The sequence below is a fragment of the Rana temporaria genome, chromosome 12, assembly GCF_905171775.1.
Source record: "Rana temporaria chromosome 12, aRanTem1.1, whole genome shotgun sequence".
NCBI lineage: Eukaryota > Metazoa > Chordata > Amphibia > Anura > Ranidae > Rana > Rana temporaria.
This window is the reverse complement of record NC_053500.1, coordinates 142722605-142749779: the sequence shown is the minus strand read 5'-3', so window position 1 is coordinate 142749779 and position 27175 is coordinate 142722605. Positions and strand designations below refer to the sequence as shown.

At 49.6% G+C, this 27175-nt stretch overlaps 1 protein-coding gene across 2 annotated transcripts in view; it reads left to right on the top strand.

The window, feature by feature from the left end:
* MAP2K6 (mitogen-activated protein kinase kinase 6) overlaps positions 1-20477 on the top strand; it is a 39906-nt gene extending 19429 nt beyond the window's left edge. For both annotated transcript variants that reach the window (XM_040331032.1, XM_040331033.1), the window contains 9 exons: positions 4699-4812; positions 6754-6873; positions 7182-7298; positions 8105-8156; positions 9588-9715; positions 11251-11328; positions 13417-13556; positions 18192-18237; positions 19531-20477. In XM_040331032.1, coding sequence (XP_040186966.1) covers positions 4699-4812; positions 6754-6873; positions 7182-7298; positions 8105-8156; positions 9588-9715; positions 11251-11328; positions 13417-13556; positions 18192-18237; positions 19531-19608 — 873 coding nt within the window. In that variant the 3' untranslated portion in view covers positions 19609-20477. The remainder of the gene's footprint in view (positions 1-4698; positions 4813-6753; positions 6874-7181; positions 7299-8104; positions 8157-9587; positions 9716-11250; positions 11329-13416; positions 13557-18191; positions 18238-19530) is intronic.
* Positions 20478-27175: the final 6698 nt, after the last annotated feature.

Here is a 27175-nt window from a genome sequence, read left to right as displayed (position 1 = left end):
TTGAGAAACACTGCTCCAGTGAATGCTTGTTGGAAAGTTTTGGTGACTCGGTTGCGTCTTCTCGTCTCGGCTGTTCCGTCGCCCACACAGTGCAAATACATTGCTGTGACTCGCAACGCCACTCCCTTCCCACCTCACACTGATGTCACACCCTGCGTGACAGCTGACCGGGATTAGAGCAGCTGCCGCCTCTGTTCATTGGAAGGGGCCGAGTCATCCAGTTTACCTTTGGTAATCTGTGTGATGCAATGTGCAAACTGCCGTCCCCGAGAGCAACATGTCCGTGTGATCCGCACAGACCAATGTAGAGGTCGTCTCCACCCAGAATTCCAGGGAAAATAACGGGGGGAATGCTAAAGTGTCCCGGGAATCTCATTAAAAAGGACATTAATTCTGAAGAGGACTGGTTGGGGGTCAGACCTCCCAAAGGTGATATTTTAGCCACTTCAGCTCTGGAAGATTTACCCCCTCTCCTTTCATGACCAGGCCATTTTTTGCGATAAGGCACTGCGTTATTTTAACTGACAATTGTGTGGTCGTGCGATGTACCCAAATAAAATAGTTTTTTTTTTTTTTTTACAAATGGAGCTTTCTTTTGATTGCATTTGATCCATTTTTTTTTTTTTGCGCTGTAAGCAAAATTTAAAGCGTCAATTTTGAAAAAAAAAATAAAACTATTTTTTTTACTTTCTGCTATACACACTCCTGAGCGTCTTCAGCTCGTCAAACGCCCAACAAGCAAAATCCCATTTGTTTCAATGGCCGGGTATGCAGGCTTTTGGGAGAACCCTGCCTGCAGGGTGTGCAGGCTTTTGGGAGCGCGCTGCCTGCAGGCTTTTGGGAGCGCGCGGCCTGCAGGCTTTTGGGAGCGCGCTGCCTGCAGGCTTTTGGGAGCGCGCTGCCTGCAGGCTTTTGGGAGCGCGCTGCCTGCAGGCTTTTGGGAGCGCGCTGCCTGCAGGCTTTTGGGAGCGCGCTGCCTGCAGGCTTTTGGGAGCGCGCTGCCTGCAGGCTTTTGGGAGCGCGCTGCCTGCAGGGTGTGCAGGCTTTTGGGAGCGCGCTGCCTGCAGGGTTTTGGGAGCGCCGCTGCCTGCAGGGTTTTGGGAGCGCCGCTGCCTGCAGGGTTTTGGGAGCGCCGCTGCCTGCAGGGTTTTGGGAGCGCCGCTGCCTGCAGGGTTTTGGGAGCGCCGCTGCCTTGCAGGGTTTGGGAGCGCCGCTGCCTTGCAGGGTTTGGGAGCGCCGCTGCCTTGCAGGGTTTGGGAGCGCCGCTGCCTGCAGGGTTTGGGAGCGCCCCGGCCTGCAGGGTTTGGGAGCGCCCCGGCCTGCAGGGTTTTGGGAGCGCCCCGGCCTGCAGGGTTTTGGGAGCGCCCCGGCCTGCAGGGTGGGCAGGGTTTTGGGAGCGCCCTGCCTGCAGGGTTTTGGGAGCGCCCTGCCTGCAGGGTTTTGGGAGCGCCCTGCCTGCAGGGTGGGCAGGGTTTTGGGAGCGCCCTGCCTGCAGGGTGGGCAGGGTTTTGGGAGCGCCCTGCCTGCAGGGTGGGCAGGGTTTTGGGAGCGCCCTGCCTGCAGGGTGGGCAGGGTTTTGGGAGCGCCCTGCCTGCAGGGTGGGCAGGGTTTGGGAAGCGCCCTGCCTGCAGGGTTTGTGGAGAACCCGGCCTGCAGGGTTTGGGAGCGCCCTGCCTGCAGGGTTTAGGGGCGCGCTATGCACAATGCGCAGCTCCAGTCCCAAAGCTCCCTTGCATCTCTACTCTCCTACCTGGCCCAGCTTCTACTACTTGTCTAGAGCTACTATCAAGCACTATTTTTCCAGGAGACGAGAAGCTAACAATTGAATTTGGCTGGTAGGCGCCGACCCAGAACAGGAATGTTTGATAAATACGCTGATGTGACAAAGGGGTCAGAGCGCTCTGCCGCGTGGAAACTTCCTGAGATGAAACGTGCGGCGCGTTCCCTGAAGCCTGCCTACCTGTCAGTTCGGATCTTCCCCGCGAGCGCAGAACAGAACATTGTGTTCCTGCCGGAGCGCCGGCTGCCAGACATGTGAAATCTCGGCAGCAGCTGGTGAAAGGAAAAAGGGGGGATTTGCACTCCCACCGAGCCGCCCGTCCTGTGCCATAAGACTCCGCCGGAGCGAACCGGCGCATTAACATTTTATGTGCTGCCGAAGCCGGGGGGGGGGGGTGTTGGATGCAGTCGTTTCAGTACCTCGGCCTTGGATCAGATAGGAAAGGTTAACCCCCCCCCCCCCCCCCCCACACTTTTCCTTAATGCTCCATTACAACCAGCAAATCGGAAGCCTTCGGAGAGAGCGGCTCGCTATGACGCTTCATGTCAGATCTAATGACGCAGCGCATTCTCAGCTGGCCGATCGGAGAAGGAGGCGACATAACAACCCTCTTGGCAGCCATCCAACCTGAATAATGTCAGAGAGCCTGCAAAAGTAATTGTGCCCTGTGTGCCCCCCACACATGGCGCACTTATAGGAAAACCTGTTGGCACCTAAACCGACCTCCTAATGCAACATGGATTTTGGAGAAGAGGAGAGAAAAAAAGGAGATCTTGTGAAAAGAGCACAAGGACTTCTTTCTAAAAATTCCAATTATCTGTGTAATGATTTTGCACGGAGCAGCCCTGATCCTCCTCTTCTCGGGTCCCCCACAGGAGCTCCTGGCTCCCTGCCCCCCACTAAGCGACAACCAGAGCAAGCAACTTGCCTTGGACTTGTGTGAGCAAGCTCCAGAGCCATGCATTGTATGCCTATTGACACACACAGTGCTGCTCGGCCCCGCCTTCTCCAGTCACTTCTTTCTTTGGGCTTTTATGTGCATTGTGGTGCATTTGTGCTTTTTTTTTTTTTTTTTTTTTTTTGCGGTGCAGAAAAATGCAGCATGCTGTTCTTCTGTACTTTTTTATTTTTTTTGCAAGGTAATAGTGTAGCCTATGCCCATAGGACATTTTGGACTATCTGCATTTGGAATGCAGTAAAATAAATGCATCCTGCTGCACCAGGTGTGAATGGGTCCCAAGTTGCATTCACAGGCGTTTGTATGCTCATGTGTGTTTACAATGTGGAAAAAAATTCAGCATTTTTATTTTCTTTATTGTAATGGTGTGGACTATGTCAACAAAAGTGATCCAAGGAAGAAAAACCCGGCCAACTGGCGACGGGGTCATGGGCAGCCAATGTATATTGGTGGAGAGGGGATGCTCATTGGTGGTGGTGAGGGGGGGAAGGCTCGTTGATGGAGGCCGGGGTGGAGAGAGGCGAGGCGAGTTAATGGAGGCCGGGGTGGAGAGAGGCGAGGCGAGTTAATGGAGGCGGGGGTGGAGAGGCGAGGCTCGTTGATGGAGGCTGGGGTGGAGAGGCGAGGCTCGTTGATGGAGGCGCGGGGGTGGTGAGGCTGGTTGATGGAGGCGGGGGTGGTGAGGCGAGGCTCGTTGATGGAGGCGGGGGTGGAGAGGCGAGGCTCGTTGATGGAGGCGGGGGTGGAGAGGCGAGGCTCGTTGATGGAGGTGGGGGTGGAGAGGCGAGGCTCGTTGATGGAGGCGGGGGTGGAGAGGCGAGGCTCGTTGTTGGAGGCGGGGGGGGGAGAGACGAGGCTCGTTGTTGGAGGCGGGGGGGAGAGACGAGGCTCGTCGTTGATGGAGGCGGGGGCAGAGACGAGGCTCATCGTTGATGGAGGCGGGGGCAGAGACGAGGCTCGTCGTTGATGGAGGCGGGGGCAGAGACGAGGCTCGTCGTTGATGGAGGCGGGGGCAGAGACGAGGCTCGTCGTTGATGGAGGCGGGGGGAGAGACGAGGCTCGTCGTTGATGGAGGCGGGGGGAGAGACGAGGCTCGTCGTTGATGGAGGCGGGGGGAGAGACGAGGCTCGTCGTTGATGGAGGCGGGGGGAGAGACGAGGCTCGTCGTTGATGGAGGCGGGGGGAGAGACGAGGCTCGTCGTTGATGGAGGCGGGGGGAGAGACGAGGCTCGTCGTTGATGGAGGCGGGGGGAGAGACGAGGCTCGTCGTTGATGGAGGCGGGGGGAGAGACGAGGCTCGTCGTTGATGGAGGCGGGGGGAGAGACGAGGCTCCTCTTTAATGGTGGCGGCGAGGCTTGTTGGTGGAGAGGCGAGGCTCGTTGATGGAGGCGGGGGTGGAGAGGCGAGGCTCGTTGATGGAGGCGGGGGTGGCGAGGCGAGTTGAAGAGCCCCCTCCATAGAAGTTCAAAGGAGAGCTATTGGAGCTCAGATTGCTGAAAAGAGAACGCTGGTTCTGATAGGTGCCAGAACAGCATCGCAGTTTGTTGTGTATGGGGCCAGGTAGACGCAGACCAGTCGGGGTGCCCATGCTGACCCGTATCCACAGCCAAAAGCTCCTACAATGGGCAACTGAGCATCAGAAATGGGGCACAGAGTAATGGAAGAAGGTGATCTGGTCTGATGAATACAAAAATTGGTTTGAGGAACACAATAACAAGTTTAAGGTGTTGACTTGGACTCCAGATCTCCATCCAATTGAGCATCCGTGGGTTGTGCCCCGCCTCCCAACTTACAGGATGGTTATCTAGCAATACAAATCGGAGGTTCTAACCCTAAAATGAACTATATCCACAAAAAAAAAAATGTGTGTACTGACATGAGGGGTTGCTGTATTTTTATGAATGAGGATTTATCATTGATCGGGGAATGTCGGTGTGACTCTGTTTTCTTTGCTCTCAGAACTTTGAAGTGAAAGCAGATGACCTGTTACCGATCGAAGAACTGGGCCGCGGGGCCTACGGCGTGGTGGAGAAAATGCGGCACGTGCCCAGCGAACAGATCATGGCTGTGAAGGTGAGTGACTGTTGGCATTTAAAGTGAAACTAAACCGCATCTAAGCTCCGCAAATCGAAAACTTTATTTTAATTTGCAAAGAAGCAACCCCCCCCCCCCTTTTCATCAATGTCGCCATGCATTATTTTGCTGAGAAGTCACTTTGAAAAACGCCCCCCCCCCCCTCTCAGCATTTCTAGCAGCAGCCATATTGAGTAAGGGCAGGTGATTCATGTAGCATTTGCTAATTTCCTGTCAAATGATGCCCAATTTATATAATAAAAATCACAGAACTCTTCAAATACGTTTTTGCTGTGATCAGATGGGCAAAAAGGAGTGCAAATAAAATTAAATATAGAACAATTCTTCTCAATTAAATCCTCCAATCACCAGGCACCCAGAAAAGCAGATGCTCCACGTACTGTAAAATCCCTAAAATTAACCATATAGGGGGGGGGGGGGGGGCTTTAATTTTTCACAGAAAGAATACAAAATCAGACGCTCCACATAGCTTAATAAAGATTTTATACTATTAAAATGCACTTATAAGCATACAGGGGTATTTGCATGATAAAACAAACAGGTTCGAACAGCAAACACAATGATTTCCAGGTCACTTTGGATTGCAAGAGAAAGTCAGCATGGAGCTCCGCCCCACGCGTTTTAATCATAGGTGTTCTCTAGAGTGCAGGCAGACGGGTGTGGCTTAGCTGAGAGCTTCTCCTCCCTTGAAGAATTCTTGGGCTAGGCCAGAAACCAGGGAACTCTGCCGCCTCGCCACTGTCCCTCCCCCGTCGGTGCCGCCTCGCCAGTGTCCCTACCCCGTTGGCGCCACCTCGCCAGTGTCGTCCAAGAACCAACCCAATCCCCCCCGTCGGGGCCGCCTCGCCAGCGTCGTTCGCGAACAACCCCCCCCAGTTACGTCGGCTCCGCCTCCTCGCCAGTGTCGTCCGAGAACCCCCCTTCCGTCGGCGCCGCCTAGCCAGTGTCGTCTGAGAACCCCACCGCCCCCCCCCCTTCCGTCAGCCTTGCCAGTGTCGTTTGAGGACCCCCGTTCCCTGGGCAACGCCTGGCCAGTGTCTTACTCCAACACAGTGGCGGCTGGTGCTCAAAATTTTTTGGGGGGGGGGGCGCAAACAAAACAAAAAAATTGCAGCCTCACTGTGCCCATCAAATGCAGCCACTGTGCCATCAATTGTCACCACTGTGCCATGCCATCAAACGCAGCCACTGTGCCATGCCATCAAACGCAGCCACTGTGCCATGCCATCAAACGCAGCCACTGTGCCATGCCATCAAACGCAGCCACTGTGCCATGCCATCAAACGCAGCCACTGTGCCATGCCATCAAACGCAGCCACTGTGCCATGCCATCAAACGCAGCCACTGTGCCATGCCATCAAACGCAGCCACTGTGCCGTGCCATCAAACGCAGCCACTGTGCCGTGCCATCAAACGCAGCCACTGTGCCGTGCCCTTTAATTGTCGCCACTGTGCCCATTGTCACCACTGTATCTATTGTTGCCACTGTACCCTGTAAAATGCACTTACCTTTATGCTTCCATGTCCCTCGATGTCCTCTGCCGCCCTCGATGACGCTTCAGCCAATCAGGTTATCGATAACCAGAATCGGTGAACCTGATTGGCTGAGACGGCCGTCAGTCTTATCCAAGGGACGCAGCCCCCCGTACGTTCCAAGGATAAGACATCCGGGAGCCGAGGGGCTGTACTTGGAAAGCCTATCGGAGCCGCCAGCTCTGATAGGCACTTCCGCACAGCCAACCAGCTGCCATTATTCAGGTGGCCGGCGCCCCTGAAAGCTGAAAATTTGGCCTGGGGGGGGGGGGGGGGGTGGGATTGCCTTCTATTGAAGGGGTTAGATTGCATTTTAAAATCTGGAAGTGAATGTTGGTTCGGTTGTCGCCCGTCCTCTCCATTAATGGCGGCTTCTCCTCTCCGCAGCGTATTCGAGCCACCGTGAACAGCCAGGAACAGAAGAGACTCCTGATGGACCTCGATATCTCCATGCGCACCGTCGATTGTCACTTCACCGTCACCTTCTACGGAGCGCTATTTCGAGAGGTAAACTTCATCTTGGACAATTTGTATTTTTTTTTTGTATTTTCATTTTATTTTTTATCATGTTTTGTTTTTAAGAAGTTTTCTTGGTTGCCACCAGACCATACATGTTACTTCTCCATATTGTAAAAAAATAAATACTGAAAACGCCAATTTTTTGGGCTGAAAATCTTCGGCGGCTGAAGTTTCGGTGTATCGCTAGTTCCGGGGTTTTTTAGGTGGTTCCTCTTTGATAAATGAGGGCCAATTTTTATTCTCTTTTTGTGGTCCAACCACAAGCAACGGCTCTTCACGTATTTTGTCTCTTCCAGGGGGATGTCTGGATCTGTATGGAGCTGATGGACACGTCACTGGACAAATTCTACAAACACGTCATAGACAAAGACTTGACCATCCCCGAGGACATTCTGGGCAAAATAGCCGTTTCTGTAAGTCGCACCCGTGGTGCTCCCAGGAGGAAAATGTTCATAGATGTGATTTTTAGGTCGTTGAAAGTTCATTTGGAATAGACCGTTATTCTGTGCCACTCCGGTACTGTCTGGTGTCTCAGATCACAGGCACAATGTACAGAGCCAAACCGAGTGGCTCTATACTTTTTTGATTGTTGTGAACCAATCACAGCTATCACAAATGTAAACACTGCCAGTGTTCACAAACTTTTTTTTACTTTAACTACTTAGAGCAGTGGTCTCCAAACTGTGGCCCCAGAGCCGAATGCGGCCCTTTGCTTGCCTGTTTAACCCCTTCCCTGCCAGTCTCATTAGTACAGTGACTTGGCACCGATTTAATGTATTGGTGTCACTGGTTCTCACAAAGCGTCAGATTTTCCGCCGCAATATTGCAGTCCCACTCTAAGTTGCTGATCGATGCCATTTTTACTATGGGAAAAAAAAAAAATATATATATATATATTATTCCATAGTTTGAAGACGCTATAACTTTTGCGATACCAATATATTGGGATTATTTTTTTTTAATTGATGAAGAAATTTAATTTTTAATAGTTTTTTTTTATTGGATAGTTTTTTTTTAGCAGAAAGTAAAAAAAAAAAGTTGGATCCGCCTCCTCCTGCTACCTCAGGTTTCCTATTGGTCATTTTATATTTAGCTGAGTTCCTGTTTGACCCTCAGGAAGCCCTAAAGACGGGATGGGGGAACCTCTTCATTGATGGCAATTTTGATGCTCATATGTTGGCAATTCATTTCTGATTTTATTTTTTATTTTTTCTCCCAGATTGTTAGAGCATTAGAACATCTACATAGTAAACTCTCCGTCATTCATAGAGGTAAGTGTACCACTACCACCACCCATCTCCCTCCACCACCACCTCACACATGGACACAGCGGGTCTAGAGACCCGGGAACACAGCACAGGGATGGTGAGAACCCCTCATAATGGACACAGCGGGTGTACAGACCCGGGAACTCGGCACAGGGATGGTGGGAACCCCTCATAATGGGCACAGCGGGTGTACAGACCCGGGAACTCGGCACAGGGATGGTGGGAACCCCTCATAATGGGCACAGCAGGTGTACAGACCCGGGAACTCAGCACAGGGATGGTGAGAACCCCTCATAATGGGCACAGCAGGTGTACAGACCCGGGAACTCAGCACAGTGGTGGTGGAAACCCCTTATAATGGGCACAGCAGGTGTACAGACCCGGGAACTCAGCACAGGGATGGTGAGAACCCCTCATAATGGGCACAGCCGGTGTACAGACCCGGGAACTCAGCACAGGGATAGTGGGAACCCCTCATAATGGGCACAGCCGGTGTACAGACCTGGGAACTCAGCACAGGGATAGTGGGAACCCCTCATAATGGGCACAGCAGGTGTACAGACTCAGGAACTCAGCACAGGGATGGTGGGAACTCCTCATAATGGGCACAGCAGGTGTACAGACGCAGGAACTTGGCACAGGGATGGTTAGAACCCCTCATAATGGGCACAGCGGGTGTACAGATCCGGGAACTCGGCACAGAGATGGTGGGAACCCCTCATAATGGGCACAGCAGGTGTACAGACCCAGGAACTCGGCACAGGGATGGTTAGAACCCCTCATAATGGGCACAGCGGGTGTACAGACCCGGGAACTTAGCACAGGGATGGTGGGAACCCCTCATAATGGGCACAGCAGGTGTACAGACCCAGGAACTCGGCACAGGGATGGTTAGAATCCCTCATAATGGGCACAGCGGGTGTACAGATCCGGGAACTCGGCACAGAGATGGTGGGAACCCCTCATAATGGGCACAGCGGGTGTACAGACCCGGGAACTCAGCACAGGGATGGTGGGAACCCCTCATAATGGGCACAGCGGGTGTACAGACCCGGGAACTCAGCACAGGGATGGTGGGAACCCCTCATAATGGGCACAGCGGGTGTACAGATCCGGGAACTCGGCACAGGGATGGTGGGAACCCCTTATAATGGGCACAGCAGGTGTATTTTATTGGAAGGAAATTTGATAAATCATTCAGATTACTGCTGAAGCACAATTAACATTTCTATATCCTTCAGCCAAGTTGAAGTTCACTTTAAGCACCTGGCTCTTTGGGAATGCCTCGGTCCCCCTGTGCCCCCCCCCCCCCCCCGGTGGTTTGATGTCGGCGCCATACCCGAGTACTAGAAGAGATTTGCAGCATTTACATTGTTTTCTCCTTCACTCCTCCCGCAGCTCAGTCATCCGAACGTTCATCTCTTTTATTTTCAGACGTAAAACCTTCCAATGTGCTGATTAACAAGCAGGGTCAGGTGAAGATGTGCGACTTCGGGATCAGCGGATATTTAGTGGATTCTGTAGCCAAAACGATGGACGCCGGCTGCAAACCGTACATGGCGGTAAGTGTGACTTCTTATATTAAATAGGCGGGGGGGTCGTATTTATTTGGTAGCCTTGAAGTGACAGGTATATTGTAAGTGGGGCAGAACTGAGGGTGGGAACTTGCATTGCCCCACTCACTTACACTCTGTCATGCTCTCCCTCACACTCGCTCTCTGCGGTGCTACATGCTCTCTCCTTTGCGGTTTCACATGCCCTCTCCTTTTCGTATTCACATGCCCTCTCCTTTTCGTATTCACATGCCCTCTCCTTTGCGAATTCACATGCTCTCTCCTTTGCGAATTCACATGCTCTCTCCTTTGCGAATTCACATGCTCTCTCCTTTGCGAATTCACATGCTCTCTCCTTTGCGAAATCACATGCTCTCTCCCTCTCTGTGGTGCCTCAAGCTCTCTCACTCTCTCTCTGCAGCGCCACTATCTCTCACATTTGCGCTCTGTGGAGCCACGTGCTTGCTCTTTCACCAGCTCTCTGCGGCGACACATGCTTGGGCTCTATGTGGCTCTATGTGGCGCCACGTGTGTGCCATCTCGCTCTTTCGCTGTCTCTGAAGCGCCACATGCTCGCTCTCTGTGGTGCCATGTAGTCACTCTTGTGCTCGCTCTTTGCAGAGGCACATGCTTGCTATCTCAAACTTGCGTTCTCTTCTGCGCCATGTGCATGCTCTCTCTCGTTGCGTGCTAGCTCTTGTTTGCTCTTTCACTCGCGCTCTCTGTGCACCATGTGTTCTCTCACCCTCTGCGGCGCCAAGGGGTCACTCTCTCTCGCTCTTTCTGCAGTGCCACATGCTCACTATCTCTCACTTTTTGTGGTGCCCCGTGCTTGCTGCCTCGCTCCCTCTGTCTCTGCGGAGTCGCCTGCTTGCTGCTTCGCTCCCTCTGTCGATTTGCGTGCTCGCTCCCTCTGCGGAGTCGCCTGCTTGCTGCCTCGCTCGCTCCCTCTGCGGAGTCGCCTGCTTGCTGCCTCGCTCGCTCCCTCTGCGGAGTCGCCTGCTTGCTGCCTCGCTCGCTCCCTCTGCGGAGTCGCCTGCTTGCTGCCTCGCTCGCTCCCTCTGCGGAGTCGCCTGCTTGCTGCCTCGCTCGCTCCCTCTGCGGAGTCGCCTGCTTGCTGCCTCGCTCGCTCCCTCTGCGGAGTCGCCTGCTTGCTGCCTCGCTCGCTCCCTCTGCGGAGTCGCCTGCTTGCTGCCTCGCTCGCTCCCTCTGCGGAGTCGCCTGCTTGCTGCCTCGCTCGCTCCCTCTGTCTCTGCGGAGTCGCCTGCTTGCTGCCTCGCTGCGGAGTCTCGTTTTACCGTGGCTTTGTACAATGTAAACAGCAGAAAAACGCCTGTAATCGGCCCGAAAAGAATCGGCGGTTTTCTCTAGGTGACAAAGCGCTCAGATGTGAACAGGTGCCATCATTGCAATGAATGGGATTTTGCTTGTTGGGCGTTTTTTTTCGGGCGGGAAACGCTCAGGTGTGATTTTGTGTTTTTTTTGCATATTTTCTTATTTGAAGTAATTGTGTTTTTTTTTTCTCCTTTTTTCTTTCTTTGCAGCCTGAGAGGATAAACCCAGAACTGAACCAGAAGGGATACAGTGTGAAGTCTGATATTTGGAGCCTTGGAATCACGATGGTACGATGATGGAGGAGGAGGAATTTTATTTATAGAGGTTCATCAGATGACCGATATCTATGCGGGAGACCCCATGTCTGTCTGTTTATAGAAAAAAAGTGTTGATATTTAGATGTATGAGGGAAGTGTCAGAATTGGCCTGGCATTGAAGCGGGTAAAAGAGAAAAGGGTAACCGTCCTCCAATCAATAAATGGCGTTGCACAGGTACAGCGCCGCACGACCGCGCAATTCTCTGCTAAAGAAATGCAGTGTCGCATTGCAAAACCGTAGCCTGATTATCGGTGCCAGTGCACCGGGGGGGGCGTCAGACTGACCTCTGGCCACAGACCATAAACCTGGTCGCTCGATCCTGCCACTGCACGCCATACCCATGACCCCCCAGGCTGCCTGTTTGTTGGCTCGCTAGGACCCCCATCAGCCCTGCACTTGCCTCATGCAGGCCAAGGCTGCTGCGGTGGCTTCCCCCTCTGTCTCCTACATGTTCCGGCCGTCGCTTCTCATCCCGGCCAATGGGGTCTCTGGACCCGCCGCCTAATTGGCCGGGAGAAGCAGGAAGACAATAGCGAGTTTGCTAATTTCACACAACAGAGTGTTCACTGCTCCCTGAGCCCACCCTTTATTTTTTTAAAGCCAATTGGAGCCACAGGCTCTAATTACGTGCTTTAAAAAAAACATGTGTCCGGAACCCTCCATGTAAATTAGGGGGGGCGGTGCCCCTAATGAGCGGCCGCCACGGCTAGTCAAGAAAGGGGGCGAGTGGTTAAATTAAATTGAAGTAAAATCCTCAAAAAATGAATAGAATATGAACACCAGGCTAAAATGTAGGAAAACAATTGTTGGGAGAGAATTTTCTTCCCGCTCTGGGTCTCTGTAGCCCTTCGATATTTGATCGGTTTTGTCCGTCGCACTTAAAGGAGTTGTAAACCCGCATATACATTTTTATTTTTTTTACACCTGCAAGGCAAAAGCCATAATGAGCTAGTATGCACCGCATATTAGCTCATTATGAAATACTTACCTCGGAACGAGGTGAGAGGAACTTACCTGGTCCACGCCGAGCGAGATGTCATCTTGACTCGGCGTGTCTTCCGGGTATCGCCGCTCCAGGTGGCGGCCGGCCCTTTAGCCGAGGATCCCCCTGCGCATGCGCCGCTGCAATCAGCAGCGCATTGCGAGGGGAATATCTCCTAAACCGTACAGGTTTAGGAGATATTCTTTATACCTACAGGTAAGCCTTATTATAGGCTTACCTGTAGGCAAAAGTCAAAAATTTGGGTTTACAACCACTTTAATGGCCATTCAGCCGTGTGATGTTGACCTTCCATACTCTCGCCACACGGGGGCAGTAAACTCGCACAAATGTCCCCTCTCCATAGTAAAACGATTGTTACCCGTCTCCTCTCAAGCCGTGATATATATATTTTTTTTCAAAGGCGATCACGAGTCTCCGAACTCTGGTGTGACAAGCCTCCGATGGAAGCTGTGTTTTGTTTGGCGGGGAAATTAATTAATGGAGCTTTGCAGAGAGTCGCAGCATTGGGTTGCGGCTTCTGTCTGAAGATTTTTATTTTGTAGCATTTTTATTATATATTTTTTTTTGCATTTTCCTGTGTAAGGCCTTTGTTCACATGGGGGGAGGGGGGTACTACAGCATACCCCCATGCATGGGCCATGTTTGCCCCGCCCAGTAGGTACATGTGTCCCCCGTGGGACATCACTGATCGTCGTTCCCAATGACAGGGAACAGGCGATCAGTGGCAGTCACACTAGCAAGAACAGTGAAGGTGCGTTTATACTTGCCGCTCCCCGTTCTTCAGCTCCGTGACCCTTTTATACAGTGTGGTGCTGAACCTCCGTGATTGACGGAACTGGAATCTAGTGAATGAAGGGTGCAGGCCAGGGGCTTTATCGTACTTGCTGCAGCTTCTAATGCCCATGGTGAAAGGCTCACAGTGTGCGGGTGAAATCGGAGGAAGCCATTTCAATCCAGGATAGGAGGGCGGTACACATGTGCCAGACTGAAGGTGGGGGGGGGGGGCGGGGCTCAGATGTAAATAATAACCCTCTCCCTCTTTTCTCTCCATCAGATTGAACTCGCTATTCTGCGGTTCCCGTATGAGTCGTGGGGGACTCCGTTCCAGCAGCTGAAGCAGGTGGTCGAGGAGCCGTCGCCACAGTTGCCTGCAGAAAAGTTCTCTGCCGATTTTGTCGATTTTACCTCAAAATGGTGAGAAACGCGATTTATAAGACTTCCTGTTCTTTAAAACATTGATCAGTCGTGTGCGAGATATTCATGGAAGGGCACTTCAGGGCACTGGTAGAGTCAGTCGCCGGAATTCGCTGTGCAGATCCGTTTACCTTTCATGTGATCTGCAGATCGGGGCTCACCTTAATGAGACATGTTCTTTCCTGAGTGTTCAATGGGTCTTCCATCCAACAGCAGTCCACCACTCCTCTGAGTTCAGGGGGCGTGTCTTCCAGCAGCCCGCTTTCTCTGAATTCAGGGGGCGTGTCTTTGACAGCAGTCCACTCCCTTACATTTCCTGCGGGGATTTGTCTTTGACAGCAGTCCACCTCCTTGAAGTTCAGGGTGTGTCTTTCACAGTAGTACACTTCCTCTGAATTCAGGGGGTGTGTCTTTGATGGCAGTCCACGTCCTCTGAATTCAGATGGCGTCTCTTTGACGGCAGGTCGCTCTCTTGAAGTTCAGATGATGTGTCTTTGATGGCAGTCCACTCCCTTGAAGATCAGGGGGTATGCCTTTTGACACCAGTTCATCACTCCTCTAAGATCAGGGGGCGTGTCTTTGACAGTCCACGTCCTCTGAATTCAGGGGGCGTGTTTTTGACAGCAGCCCGCTTTCTCTGAATTCAGGGGGCGTGTCTTTGACAGCAGTCCACTCCCTTACATTTCCGGCAGGGATTTGTCTTTGACAGCAGTCCACTTCCTTGAAGTTCAGGGTGTGTGTCTTTCACAGTAGTACACTTCCTCTGAATTCAGGGGGCGTGTCTGACAGCAGTGCATGTCATCTGAATTCAGGGGGTGTGTCTTTGGCAGTCCACTTCCTTGAAGTTCAGGGGGTGTGTCTTTCACAGCAGTCCACTTCCTCTGAATTCAGGGGGTGTGTCTTTGATGGCGGTCACCTTCCCTGAAGTTCAGAGGTGGGTGTCTTTGATGGCAGTCCACTCCCTTTGACGTTCAGGGGGTGTGTCTTTGACAGCAGTCCACGTCCTCTGAATTCAGGGTGTGTGTCTTTGACAGCAGTCCACTTCCTCTGAATTCAGATGGCGTCTCTTTGACGGCAGGTCGTTCTCTTGAAGTTCAGATGATGTGTCTTTGATGGCAGTCCACTCCCTTGAAGATCAGGGGGTATGCCTTTTGACACCAGTTCATCACTCCTCTAAGTTCAGGAGGCGTGTCTTTGACAGTCCACGTCCTCTGAATTCAGGGGGCGTGTCTTTGACAGCAGTCCACGTCCTCTGAATTCAGGGGGCGTGTCTTTGACAGCAGTCCACGTCCTTTGAATTCAGGGGGCGTGTCTTTGACAGCAGTCCACTTCCTCTGAATTCAGGGGGCGTGTCTTTGACAGCAGTCCACTTCCTCTGAATTCAGGGGGCGTGTCTTTGACAGCAGTCCACGTCCTCTGAATTCAGATGGCGTCTCTTTGATGGCAGTCCACTCCCTTGAAGATCAGGGGGTATGCCTTTTGACACCAGTTCATCACTCCTCTGAATTCAGGGGGCGTGTCTTTGAGTCATCGTCCTCTGAATTCAGGGGGCGTGTCTTTGACAGTCCACGTCCTCTGAATTCAGGGGGCGTGTCTTTGACAGCAGTCCACGTCCTCTGAATTCAGGGGGCGCGTTTTTGACAGCAGTCCACGTCCTCTGAATTCAGGGGGCGTGTCTTTGACAGCAGTCCACGTCCTCTGAATTCAGGGGGCGTGTCTTTGAGTCATCGTCCTCTGAATTCAGGGGGCGTGTCTTTGACAGCAGTCCACGTCCTCTGAATTCAGGGGGCGTGTCTTTGACAGCAGTCCACGTCCTCTGAATTCAGGGGGCGCGTTTTTGACAGCAGTCCACGTCCTCTGAATTCAGGGGGCGTGTCTTTGACAGCAGCTCACGTCCTCTGAATTCACTTTGTGACCGATCTCATATAAAATTCTGATTTGGCTCCTATGGGCTCCGGCATCCTTTACATTGTCGGCATTTCAAAATAAAACAAGTGGCGATTCGCACGTATCAGCTTCCACATAAACGCATCTTCTGGCCGTATTAATTCCGGACGCTGTCCGGCAATGAACACATTTTCGTACGGTAAGTGTGAGCAATGTGTTTACCGATTGGTGAAGCCAGAAGGAGCGCATCCTGCCCCCCCTCCCCCGGGTGTCAGGAATCCCATAGACCTTGATGGAATAAGAGGGACAGCTCACGTTTTACTGGCTCTGCTTGATTCAACCTGTCCTGCTATTGTCTGTCTGGAAAGTTTCCCCCGGGATCTTCCGAGCGGAAGCAATCACAGGAAGTTTCCTGACTGAGGATGGGTCCGTTTTTTTTTCTTTTTATACAATTATTTTTATATTTTTTGTAGCCAGCGAGAAGTGACAAGGCTGTGGCGGATGTCACACGGTCTGACACTTGACCTCGGATGATGATGATAGCGTTTGTGTCGCTGCTGCTGCTGTATACGGCAGTCATAGAAAAAATACTCTGGCTTTTAACCATTTGTAGACCTGAGGCATGCCGAAGAAATATCTCATTGAAGTACAGAGGACATGTATAGTGTGCTCCGTCCTCCCCCCCCACTGCCACCCCACCAGCAGTTCTTGGCCATCAATACAGTAGCTAATGCAATGTTATACAGTGGTACCTTGGATGACGAGCATAATTTGTTCCAGAAGAATGCTTGTAATCCAAAGTGCTCTTATATCAAAGCGATTTTCCCCATAGAAGTCAATGGAAACTCAGATAATTCGTTCCACAGTGACTTCTATTGTATGCAGTACCGCATGTGGCCAGAAGGGGGGGGGGGGTCAGAAACGGCTCGTAGCTGATCAGATACTCTCGAAACACTCAGGAACTGAGTTTTTCAGAGTGTCACAGGCGCCCCCACACCTCTGGCCAAATGCGGTACTGCACCCTGAAGAGGCTTGAATCCTGCTCTTTCTCTCTCTCTTTCTCTCTCTCTCTCTCTCTCTCTCTCTCTCTTTTTCTCTTTCTCTTTCTTTCTCTTTCTCTTTTTTTCTTTCTTTCTCTCTTTCTCTCTCTCTCTCTTTTTTTCTCTTTTTTTTTCTCTCTCTCTTTATTTCTCTTTCTCTTTTTTTCTCTCTTTTTCTCGCGCGCTCTCTCTCCCATTCTTGTTTTCTTTTTTCTCTCGATAGAGATATATCCTGTCTGATAAATGTTTGTAAATGTTACTGTGTTTATAAACCTTGATCAGACAGATATATATATATGGAAAAAGACAGTGCAGCGCTAGACAAAATATAACATCAAGTGTAAAAAGTGTGTCAATAGAATATTTAAATAAATGAATAAACCATGAATGAAAAATTATAATGAATAAAGGTGAGTAAAATTAAATAGAGTCCACAAAGTCCTTTGTGGACTCTATTTAATTTTACTCACCTTTATTCAACTTTATTTATACTTTCCATGAAACATGGACTTATACTGAAACACTGTGTATCATTATCACTGTGATTATTTATGTGGCATAATTTACACTGATTTGTTGGAACACTGAGACAGGTTCTCTGGCTTCACTGCAGAAATACATTTGTTTTAGGCATCACTTACCTTCACAGGTTTAGTTATCATGTTTATTTTTTGCAACAGTCCTGTTTACTTCAGAGGATAATTGCCATATTAGATTGTGTTTATCTTTATATTTCACTTATATAATTTTTCATTCATGGTTTATTAATTTATTTAAATATTCTATTGACACACTTTTTACACTTGATGTTATATTTTGTCTAGCGCTGCACTGTCTTTTTCTTGCAAAGAATTGTTTATAAACATTGTGCAACATTGTTTGGATTGGAGATACAAAGTAACATTTGTTTTATAAAATTTGTTCAGAGAGGCATACAAAGTAACATTGTTTATAAGCATTGTACAGATAGAGGGGGAGAGAAATAAAATAAAAAGTAACCTTTATTTATAAACACCAATCAGACGGGAGATGGTGATACAAAGTAACACTGATCAGAAGGGAGGTAGAGATGCCAAAATAAAGTTATTTGTTACAAGGTAAATTTTCATAATAGAAGAAATATGTACATTGCTTTGCTCAGACAGGAGATGTATTGGAGAGATGGAGATATCTAGATGTAGATAGAGAGAGGTCCACTTTAAACAGAGCTGGTGACATGGCCGGCCATGTGTGTTGCGTGGGTTGAGCCTTTCCTGCACACACATTTGAGAGAGAAACTCCACAACACCGAATCATAGAACGAGAGGCTTCAGTCCCACCCATAAGCAGTGTGATAGCAGTAAGCACCAGGAGGGCTGCCCGTAGACAGGCCTATGTCTTCCTGCAAATGTTGGGTGTCTCCTGCCAGTTTTTTGGCAGTGCAGTAGGTCGTGCCACATATGGTGAGACATTCCTGGAAAGATGGCTTATGTTCTCTTGGCGCTTCCTTCTCACTGAGAAAAGGGAAGGATTTGGCAAGGCTGGGAAACGCAGCTTCTTGTTGTATCTCTTATTATTATTATCTGAAGTTTGGTTGTAGAATGGATTGTACGTTGGAAAGAATCTGTAGAAGTCGGGGTGGCTGCTGTTCTCTTGAAACGGATTTATTTAATGTATTTCAAGACTATCATTGAATTTATCTTAAACAAACCTCTTGTCTCTCTGACAGCTTGAAGAAGAATTCCAAAGAGCGTCCAACTTACGCAGAGCTTATGGTGAGTATACAGCGCCGATCCTGGTTACCGCTGTTCGGTGTTGCCCAAAAGCCACCAATCAGATCCCAGCTTTCAATCTTTAACTTTCTTATGATAACGTTGCCTTTTATATTGGTGTGATTGTGTTATCTGGAGCGGTGTTCCTCAACCTTTTATTTTCCAGGGGTGAAAAATCTGTGTGAAGTTCCGTGTGTGTGTGTGTGTGTGTGTGTGTGTGTGTGTGTGCGTGCTGGAGGTGGAATCTCTCTAGGGAAAGACCAGTGTGTGTGCGCTGGAGGTGGAATCTCTCTAGGGAAAGACCAGTGTGTGTGCGCTGGAGGTGGAATCTCTCTAGGGAAAGACCAGTGTGTGTGCGCTGGAGGTGGAATCTCTCTAGGGAAAGACCAGTGTGTGTGCGCTGGAGGTGGAATCTCTCTAGGGAAAGACCAGTGTGTGTGCTGGAGGTGGGATCTCTCTAGGGAAAGACCAGTGTGTGTGTGCGCTGGAGGTGGAATCTCTCTAGGGAAAGACCAGTGTGTGTGCTGGAGGTGGGATCTCTCTAGGGAAAGACCAGTGTGTGTGCTGGAGGTGGGATCTCTCTAGGGAAAGACCAGTGTGTGTGCTGGAGGTGGGATCTCTCTAGGGAAAGACCAGTGTGTGTGCTGGAGGTGGGATCTCTCTAGGGAAAAACCAGTGTGTGTGCTGGAGGTGGGATCTCTCTAGGGAAAGACCAGTGTGTGTGTGCTGGAGGTGGGATCTCTCTAGGGAAAGACCAGTGTGTGTGCTGGAGGTGGGATCTCTCTAGGGAAAAACTAGTGTGTGTGCTGGAGGTGGGATCTCTCTAGGGAAAGACCAGTGTGTGTGCTGGAGGTGGGATCTCTCTAGGGAAAGACCAGTGTGTGTGTGCTGGAGGTGGGATCTCTCTAGGGAAAGACCAGTGTGTGTGCTGGAGGTGGGATCTCTCTAGGGAAAGACCAGTGTGTGTGCTGGAGGTGGGATCTCTCTAGGGAAAAACCAGTGTGTGTGCTGGAGGTGGGATCTCTCTAGGGAAAGACCAGTGTGTGTGTGTGCTGGGGGTGGGATCTGACTGGGGAAATCCAATGTGTGCTGGAGGTGGGATCTCATTGGGGGAAAAGCCAAGGTGGGATCTCGCTGGGGAAAATCCAGTTTGTGTTTTATAGAGGTTGGATATTTCTGGGGAAAGGCCAATGTGTGTGAAGTCCCCCCCCACCTCCCGGGGGTTCACCTTTAAGTCTTTGTGTTTTTTTTTTATTTCAATTTCCTAACCCAACCCCCTTTACCCCCCCTACACAGCAACACCCTTTTTTCACGCTGCACGAATCGAAGAACACTGACGTGGCGTCCTTCGTCAAACTCATTCTGGGAGACTAAACCGATCGGTGACCCTCTCATCGTCTTTCACACAGACTTTTCCTGCAGGACCCGAGCAGCGTTTTATAATGGCTGCTGTACCTAAAGTACCCGTTGAAAGGTCTCGTGGGACTGGGATAACTGGACTCCATTATTTGTTTCTTTTGGCTTCCTCAGTGCAAAAAAAAAAGGAGAAAAAAAAAAAAAACAGTCCGACCTCGGGCGCATTTTACCAGAATGGGATAATCTCCACCCATGCCAGCTACCGTATGGGTTTATAACCATTTAGGTTTCCTACTCCTTAGACTTTTTTTTTTTTTTTTTTTTTTTGGTTCTAGGTGCTACTATAGTGTTTTTTTTTTTGTTTTTTTTTTCCTTTTCTGTGTAGTGTTTTTTTTCCTTCCTTTATTTTATTTGGTTTAATATTTATGTTCCCTTCTCTGATACGTCTGTTTGAGAGGAAGAGTGTGATCTTGGAGCAGTACGGTGGCTAATATTTATAGGGTTTTTGTTTTTATTTTTATTTTTTTTTGCTGGTGAAAGGGTGACTTTTTTTTTTCATTGTTCTGTGTTAAGAAAAAAATATTTAATTTTTTTTTCTCCCTATTTTTAAACCGTGATCTGTGCTGTGGCTGTGTGAACGATTTTTTTTTTTCAGCTACTTTTTATCCAATTCTGCTTTTTAATGCCAAGTAGAGATTTGAAATTTATATATTTTTTTTTTTTGGTTTTTGTTATCCTGGCCACACCAAAGCAATACAGGACTTTACAGGCCACACCTTGACATGTAGGAGTACGCTATTGGAGTAAGACGGTCTCTTTTAAAAAATTTAAAAGGAAAAGGGGGGGGGGGGGATATGTACTTGTATATGATTTCGCTTGTATAAAAAGTCATTAAGCTGCAGGCCTGTTGCCCAATGGTTGAGTTGTCTCTTGAAGCAGTTGCAAGTTATCCAATGAAATAGGCATTCATTGAGCTGCTCTGTGCTGTCTCGTGACCCAATCGGCGAGTTTGAGTCCACGACTGGGGGGGGGGGGGAAGCCGTTTCAAGAGAGAACTTAGCTGGTAGCCTAAGCAAGCCTGCCTCTTTTGGAGGAGCTGCAGCCTGATCTGTAGAATAAGACCTTGATTTATATATTTTTTTATGGGTTGACATGTAACTGGTACTAAAAGCCAAATTTATTTTCACGTGGAAGCTTTGCACCCCCTCCTGCCCTCCTCCCTGCTGTACTCCTTGGTGGTTGTTGTTGTTTTTGGATAAGAGGTTCATGCGGGCTGCAGACCTTGCAATGCATTGGGCTGTCCCTTTTGCGGGTTGCTCCGCCCAAAATTCTGCGTCCTGAGGAAGTAATACGAGTTTCTGCCTCTAGTGAGGTTTTGACCGCTGATACATTTCTGAGGTCTTTTTTTTTATTTTGTCAACTAGGCTGGCGTTGGCGTTCTAAAAAAAAAATATCTACCAGAGGTGGCAAAATGTAGTTTTCTCTCTCATCTAGTTTTTCCGTACTGGTGGCACCAGAAGCTTGGCTAATGAGGCAGATGAAGACCCATGGGGGTGGTTAGAACTTTCTGCCATTGTTCCTAATAAGGGGGAGGGGGGGGGGGGGAGATGGTTATAACCTTCTGCCATGGTCCCTAACGGACGAGGGAGTTTAGAACCCTCTTGACTGAGTCAGACTTCGAACACTGCAGGATCGAAAACGCTCAAGTCCCAACATGCCTCTACCTCTGGGTGTCATGCTTGTGGCTGTCAGAGTCTTGCAATGCTTCATGGGACTTGTAGTTCTGCAACAGCTGGAGGTCCGATAATTGCATATTCCTGCTCTAGAGAAAGCCAAGGGAATCCCAGGTCCCTGTAGGGCAGTGGTTTTCAACCCACTAACAGGCCAGGTTTTATGTATTACCTTGGGGAGATGCAGACTAGAATACTGAAATCACCGAGCAGTAAATGATATCACCTGTGATGTATTTCAGTTATCTTGCAAACCTGGCCTGTTAGTGGGTCCTGAGGACAGGAGTTGAGAACCATTGCTGTAGAAAGACCACTGCTTCCACACAGGGAGCAAGGGTTGGCCTGCTAATGTCGGACATGCCCCTTGCCGAGTCCGACCCACAACTCTGCAATCAAAAATAAGCTTGAGCGCTTGCTCAGCTGAGGGCATCGCAGACCCATGCAGAGAGATCACTGCTTCCACACCGGAAGCAAAGGTCCTTCTCTAAAGCATGCTGGCAGGACGGGTTTTTCTACTCGGGTTGTGGCTGCTTTGGGAACACTGTAAATCTTGGCACACCTTTTTGTAGGCAATGTACAGAAACCCTATTGGCTCACGCCGCTGCTCCTTCCTGATAATATCAGTGTCACCTGCCCCACCGATTTACACACGATCGGTCTGAACGAGTCATTCTTTGTAATGAAAGAAGGGTGGAACTCTTTCCTAATGGCCCCTCCCTAGCCAAGAACTCTGCCCCCCTCCCCAATGGGGGGAGGTGGAGCTGGGAACCCTGTCCCTCCCCAATGGGGGGAGGTGGAGCTGGGAACCCTGTCCCTCCCCAATGGGGGGAGGTGGAGCTGGGAACCCTGTCCCTCCCCAATGGGGGGGGTGTGGAGCTGGGAACCCTGTCCCTCCCCAATGGGGGGGGGGGGGGGTGGAGCTGGGAACCCTGTCCCTCCCCAATGGGGGGGGGGGTGGGGCTGGGAACCCTGTCCCTCCCCAATGGGGGGGGGGGGGGGGCTGGGAACCCTGTCCCTCCCCAATGGGGGGGGGGGGGTGGAGCTGGGAACCCTGTCCCTCCCCAATGGGGGGGGGGTGGAGCTGGGAACCCTGTCCCTCCCCAATGGGGGGGGGGTGGAGCTGGGAACCCTGTCCCTCCCCAATGGGGGGGGGGGTGGAGCTGGGAACCCTGGCCCCCCCCCCCTACCTAGAAAACGACTGAGCAGTCAATTTTGTGTAGAGCGAACCTTTGCATCCCCAACCTTTCTTTTGTTTTCAGAGCAGGGGTCTTAAACTGGCGGGCCTCCAGCTGTTGCAGAACCACAAGTCCCATCATGCCTCTGCCTGTAGGAGTCATGCTTGTAACGGTCAGCCTTTCAATGCCTCATGGGACTTGTAGTTTTGCAACAGTTGAAGGGCCCGCCAGTTTGAGACCCCCCTGTTCCAGAGGGATGTGTAATGCATTGCAAGGGGGGGGGCAGACCGGGGTCTCGGTATCCATAACGGATCGCACTGTTTTCTATGACTAGGAACACGTATAAGCAGATGTGTTCACCCCGGCCGTCTATTGCTTTGTATGGAGATGTGACCGTATTCCGCAGGATGCGTCAGGAGCGTACACGCCCCACAAGGGAAATGATGCCTTTTATTTCCAATCCAATGAAATGTCTTGCATATCAATTATATTTTTTAACGTCAAACTGTGTCTGTGTTTCATTTATTTGTGTCTTTTTTTGGTATCTGTGTCTAATAACGTTGCATTTTCATGAATTCGATAGGGAACGCCAAAAAGAATTGCACAGAAACAGGCAGTTTGAACCATGAAGATGTGTCTTTACCTTCCCCGCAGCGATCCATAGGAAATGGGAGTCTGTCCTTCATCGATCGCCATAACTTTATGACTACCAATCTAATATTGAGTCGGTCCCCCATGCCCTGACCCATCCAGACGTGGACTCGCGTAGACCGCTGAAGGGTACGCTGTGGTATCTGGCACCAAGCCTTGAGTAGCAGATCCTGGGAGGTTGGGGACTACAAGGATCGGAAATTGTTTTTCCAGCACATCCTACTGATCAGGCATCATAAGCACATGGCGGACCATGGTTCGCATCCGGACCTAGCCTCTGTCCCATCCTTGGTTGTGCCATTTAGGAGGCACTTCTTTCCCCCCTGCAAAGAATATCCGTTTAGCTTTATTTTGGGTTTCTGTTTCAGCAGAGTCCACTGTAAAGGGTCAGGCTACACAAAACCGATGTCTCCGTGTTTGTTGGAGAAAGGGAGTATCGGTTACTGCACACCGAACAAATCTATCCCGTTTTACAGGCGTTGGCGGGCTCAGCCCAGCTCCGTCCAAGCAATGTCCCACCCACAAGGCTTAGTCACCTGCCCATCAACATCCCTACAAATTCGATGGTCCCTTCACCTAATCACAACCAAGTCGGATAATGCCGCGGCATTGGCCTGGATCGGTCATTGAGGCATGAGAAGTTGTGCTGCCCAAAGGAAAGCCAACCAGCCCCTCACTCTGCAAAATCTAGACATTCTGGCCCTGTCCACCCATCCACATTCCAGCTGGGGGAGCGGGCTCTCCATCCAGACGTGTTCCTGGCCCTTTGCCACAGTTAGGCAACTCTAAAAGTGGATCTACTGGCATCCACATTCAACAATGAGGTAGACGGGTCCAGGGACCCCTGAGTCTTCACAATGAATGGATGCACTGATGAATCTGTAGGATTAGTTAAACCTAAGTAAACAATTTTATAAAATGGTAAAAGAAATAAAATAAAACACTGGTGGCGGAACTACCAGCATTGCAAAGGTCGCACTTACAACCAGGCCCTGGCATTCCGCCACTGTGGGGGGACCTAGACAACAGGAAGTGGGCCTACTGTGGGACCATAATAACACGCTCTGCAACAGGAGTAAAGGGCCCCAGGCTGGGGGTCACATGGGCCCTGAAGGTACAGTACCATCTCTATCATGATCTATCTATCTCTTTCATGAATTATTATACGGATCCTGTACTCCAAGAAGCATATTTTGGTAGGTAATGCCATGAATCCCTTTTTTTTTTCCCCCAAATTTGGTTTTATTTCAAGCAGCAAAAGGTCACCATATCTGGACTCATGGTCTGCTCAGTTTTTAAGGCCAACATGTAATATAAATAGCCTTCTCTTGGAATTTTTTAAGAATTCCTCTTTTCACTTGTTATTTTTTTTTTTCTTTGAATAAATGTGTTTATTATTTTTATTTATTTTTTATTTTACAAACATTTTACAACGGGAAATGTCAGCCTTTACCCATCCAGTTCAAATAAATAAATGTTTGCATATTTCTCATTCACGACTGCAAAGACTTCCACAAATGTATCAATATTTATTTTTTTTATTGCCTGGATCTTCGTTTTTTTCGATCGGTCTGGAGTGTGTCAGAAGCTCTTTGGCCGACGTGTGTTTTTACCATTCATGCAGAGTATGTGGCCTGTGTTAATTTGTGGAACCTTTTACATGTTTTTTTTTAACCACTTCAATACCATGCACTTATACACCTTCCTGCCCAGGCCAATTTTCAGCTTTCAGTGCTGTCGCAATTTGAATGACAACTGCGCGATCATACAACGCTCTACCCAAACTATTTATTTTTCTCATTTTTTTCCCCACAAATAGAGCTTTCTTTTGGTGGTAATTGATCACCTATGTTGTTTTTATTTGTTTCTGTAAATAAGTAAATTTCCAATGATGGGCACTGATAGGCAGCACTGATGGGTGTAGAATTCTATGGCTAAGCACAGCAAACCCACAGGATAGCTGCAGGTACACTGCACCTGTGGTGTGGGCACTACAGAGGAGGCAGCTATAGAAGAGGCATTCACAGAGAAGGCATTTACAGAGAAGTCCTCTACAGAGGAGGCATCTAGAGAAAATGCATCTAGAGAGGAGTCATCTGCAGAAGGGCATCTGCAGAAGGAGCATCTAGAGAGGAGACATCTACAGAAGGGGCATCTGCAGAAGGAGCATCTACAGAGAAGGCATCTACAGAAGAACCATCTATAGAAGGGGCATCTACAGAGCAGGCATCTAGAGAAAAGGCATCTTACAGAAGGGGCATCTACAGAGGAGGAATCTACAGAGGAGGAATCTACAGAGGAGGAATCTACAGAGGGGGCATCTACAGAGGAGGAATCTACAGAGGGGGCATCTACAGAAGGAGACATCTACAGAAGGAGACATCTACAGAGGAGACATCTACAGAGGGAGACATCTACAGAGGAGACATCTACAAAAGATATGGGCTGATGCAGCTCTCACTCCCTACTACAGCTCCAACTTTACAAGCAGTCCCTCTGCATTGCACTCAGTTTGATGCTCTGGGATGGTGGGTCAACAAGCCCAGACCGCGATCTACCAGTCACCCAGCTGCGATCTACAGGTTGCTGACCCCTGATCTAAAACATGCATTTTTGTTGCTTTTACATGCACTTTAAGCATTGAATACCAACATCACTAAAGTTTATTTGGACATCGATGACTGCTGGTCCTGTAAAGGGTTAAGGTTGAAGGAGCCTTGTGATCCTCCATTACGTCATCCTTGATGTGAAGAGGAAAACAGACATCGATCACCCTGACAACATACAGTATAACATCCCAAAAACAGGATCCCGAGAATACTACGGGCGATGTACAGTAATCAACACGCAGATTGGTGGAAATGAAAATTTTATCTGAGTCAATTTCCAGTCCAAGAATACACCAAAGGGGTTTATGTCTACAGAACAATGTAATGGGACTTCCTACCAGGTCATCACAAGAACCTGTTTGAGAATATCCCATTGTGACAGCAAAGTGGTTTTATTTGAAGCCAAAGTAGTCTTATTTATCAACATAGAGGATATAAAAATAGTCCTCCTGGTATTAGAGGAAGAGTGAGGAGCTCCAACACTTCTCATCAAGGGACTGCCCCATGAAAACCGGAAAATACTCATCTTGACTTCCGTAGGTGAAAATGGTCTAAAATAATTTCTGGCGATACTTTGCTGTCACACACATTACGCCATGGCAGTATTTTTAATTCACTTCTTTATCTCTTTCATACCTGAGCCTAGGGCTAGATTATTGCTCTCACTCTGACGATCGCGGCGATATCTCACATGTGTGATTTGAACACTGTTTACATACAGGGGCGGGTCTTACGTATGCATTTCTTTGCTGCGCCAGCTCACGGGGACAGGGGTGCTTTAAAAATAAAAAATAAAACTTTGGAGGCAGACTCTTAACTGGGTTGAAAGTGCTCTAAGGCAGCGGTCGCCAACCAGTGGCCTGTGGACCACTTATGGTCCACGAGAAAATGTTGGTGGTCTCCAGAGGTTCTGCCCCAAATCAACAATGTGGTGGATGTATACCGGCCAATGATGTTTAGAGCGTTGTTCTCAAAGGGCGCTGACAGTCAATACTGTCAGCGCATTGATACCTGATGCCTCCTCAAAGCATTGTGTGTACAAGGCAGCAGTGTGATCCAGGGAGAGGAGGGCAGAGAGCCCAAGCATTTTGTGTTTAAGGCAGCAGTGTGATCCAGGGGCAGGGGGGCAGAGAGCTAGAGCATTGTGTGTACAGTGCAGCAATATAATCCAGGGGTAGGGGGCAGAGAGCCAGAGCAATGTGTGTGTATAAGGAAGCAGTGTGATCCAGGGGGAGGAAGACAGAGAGCTGGAGCATTGTGTGTACAGGGCAGCAATATAATCATCGGTAGGGGGCAGAGAGCCCGAGCAATGTGTGTATAAGAAAGCAGTATGATCCAGGGGTAGGAGGCAGAGAGCCGGAGCATTGTGTGTACAAGGCAGCAGTGTAACGCAGGGGGAGGGGGCCAAGAACTGGAGCAT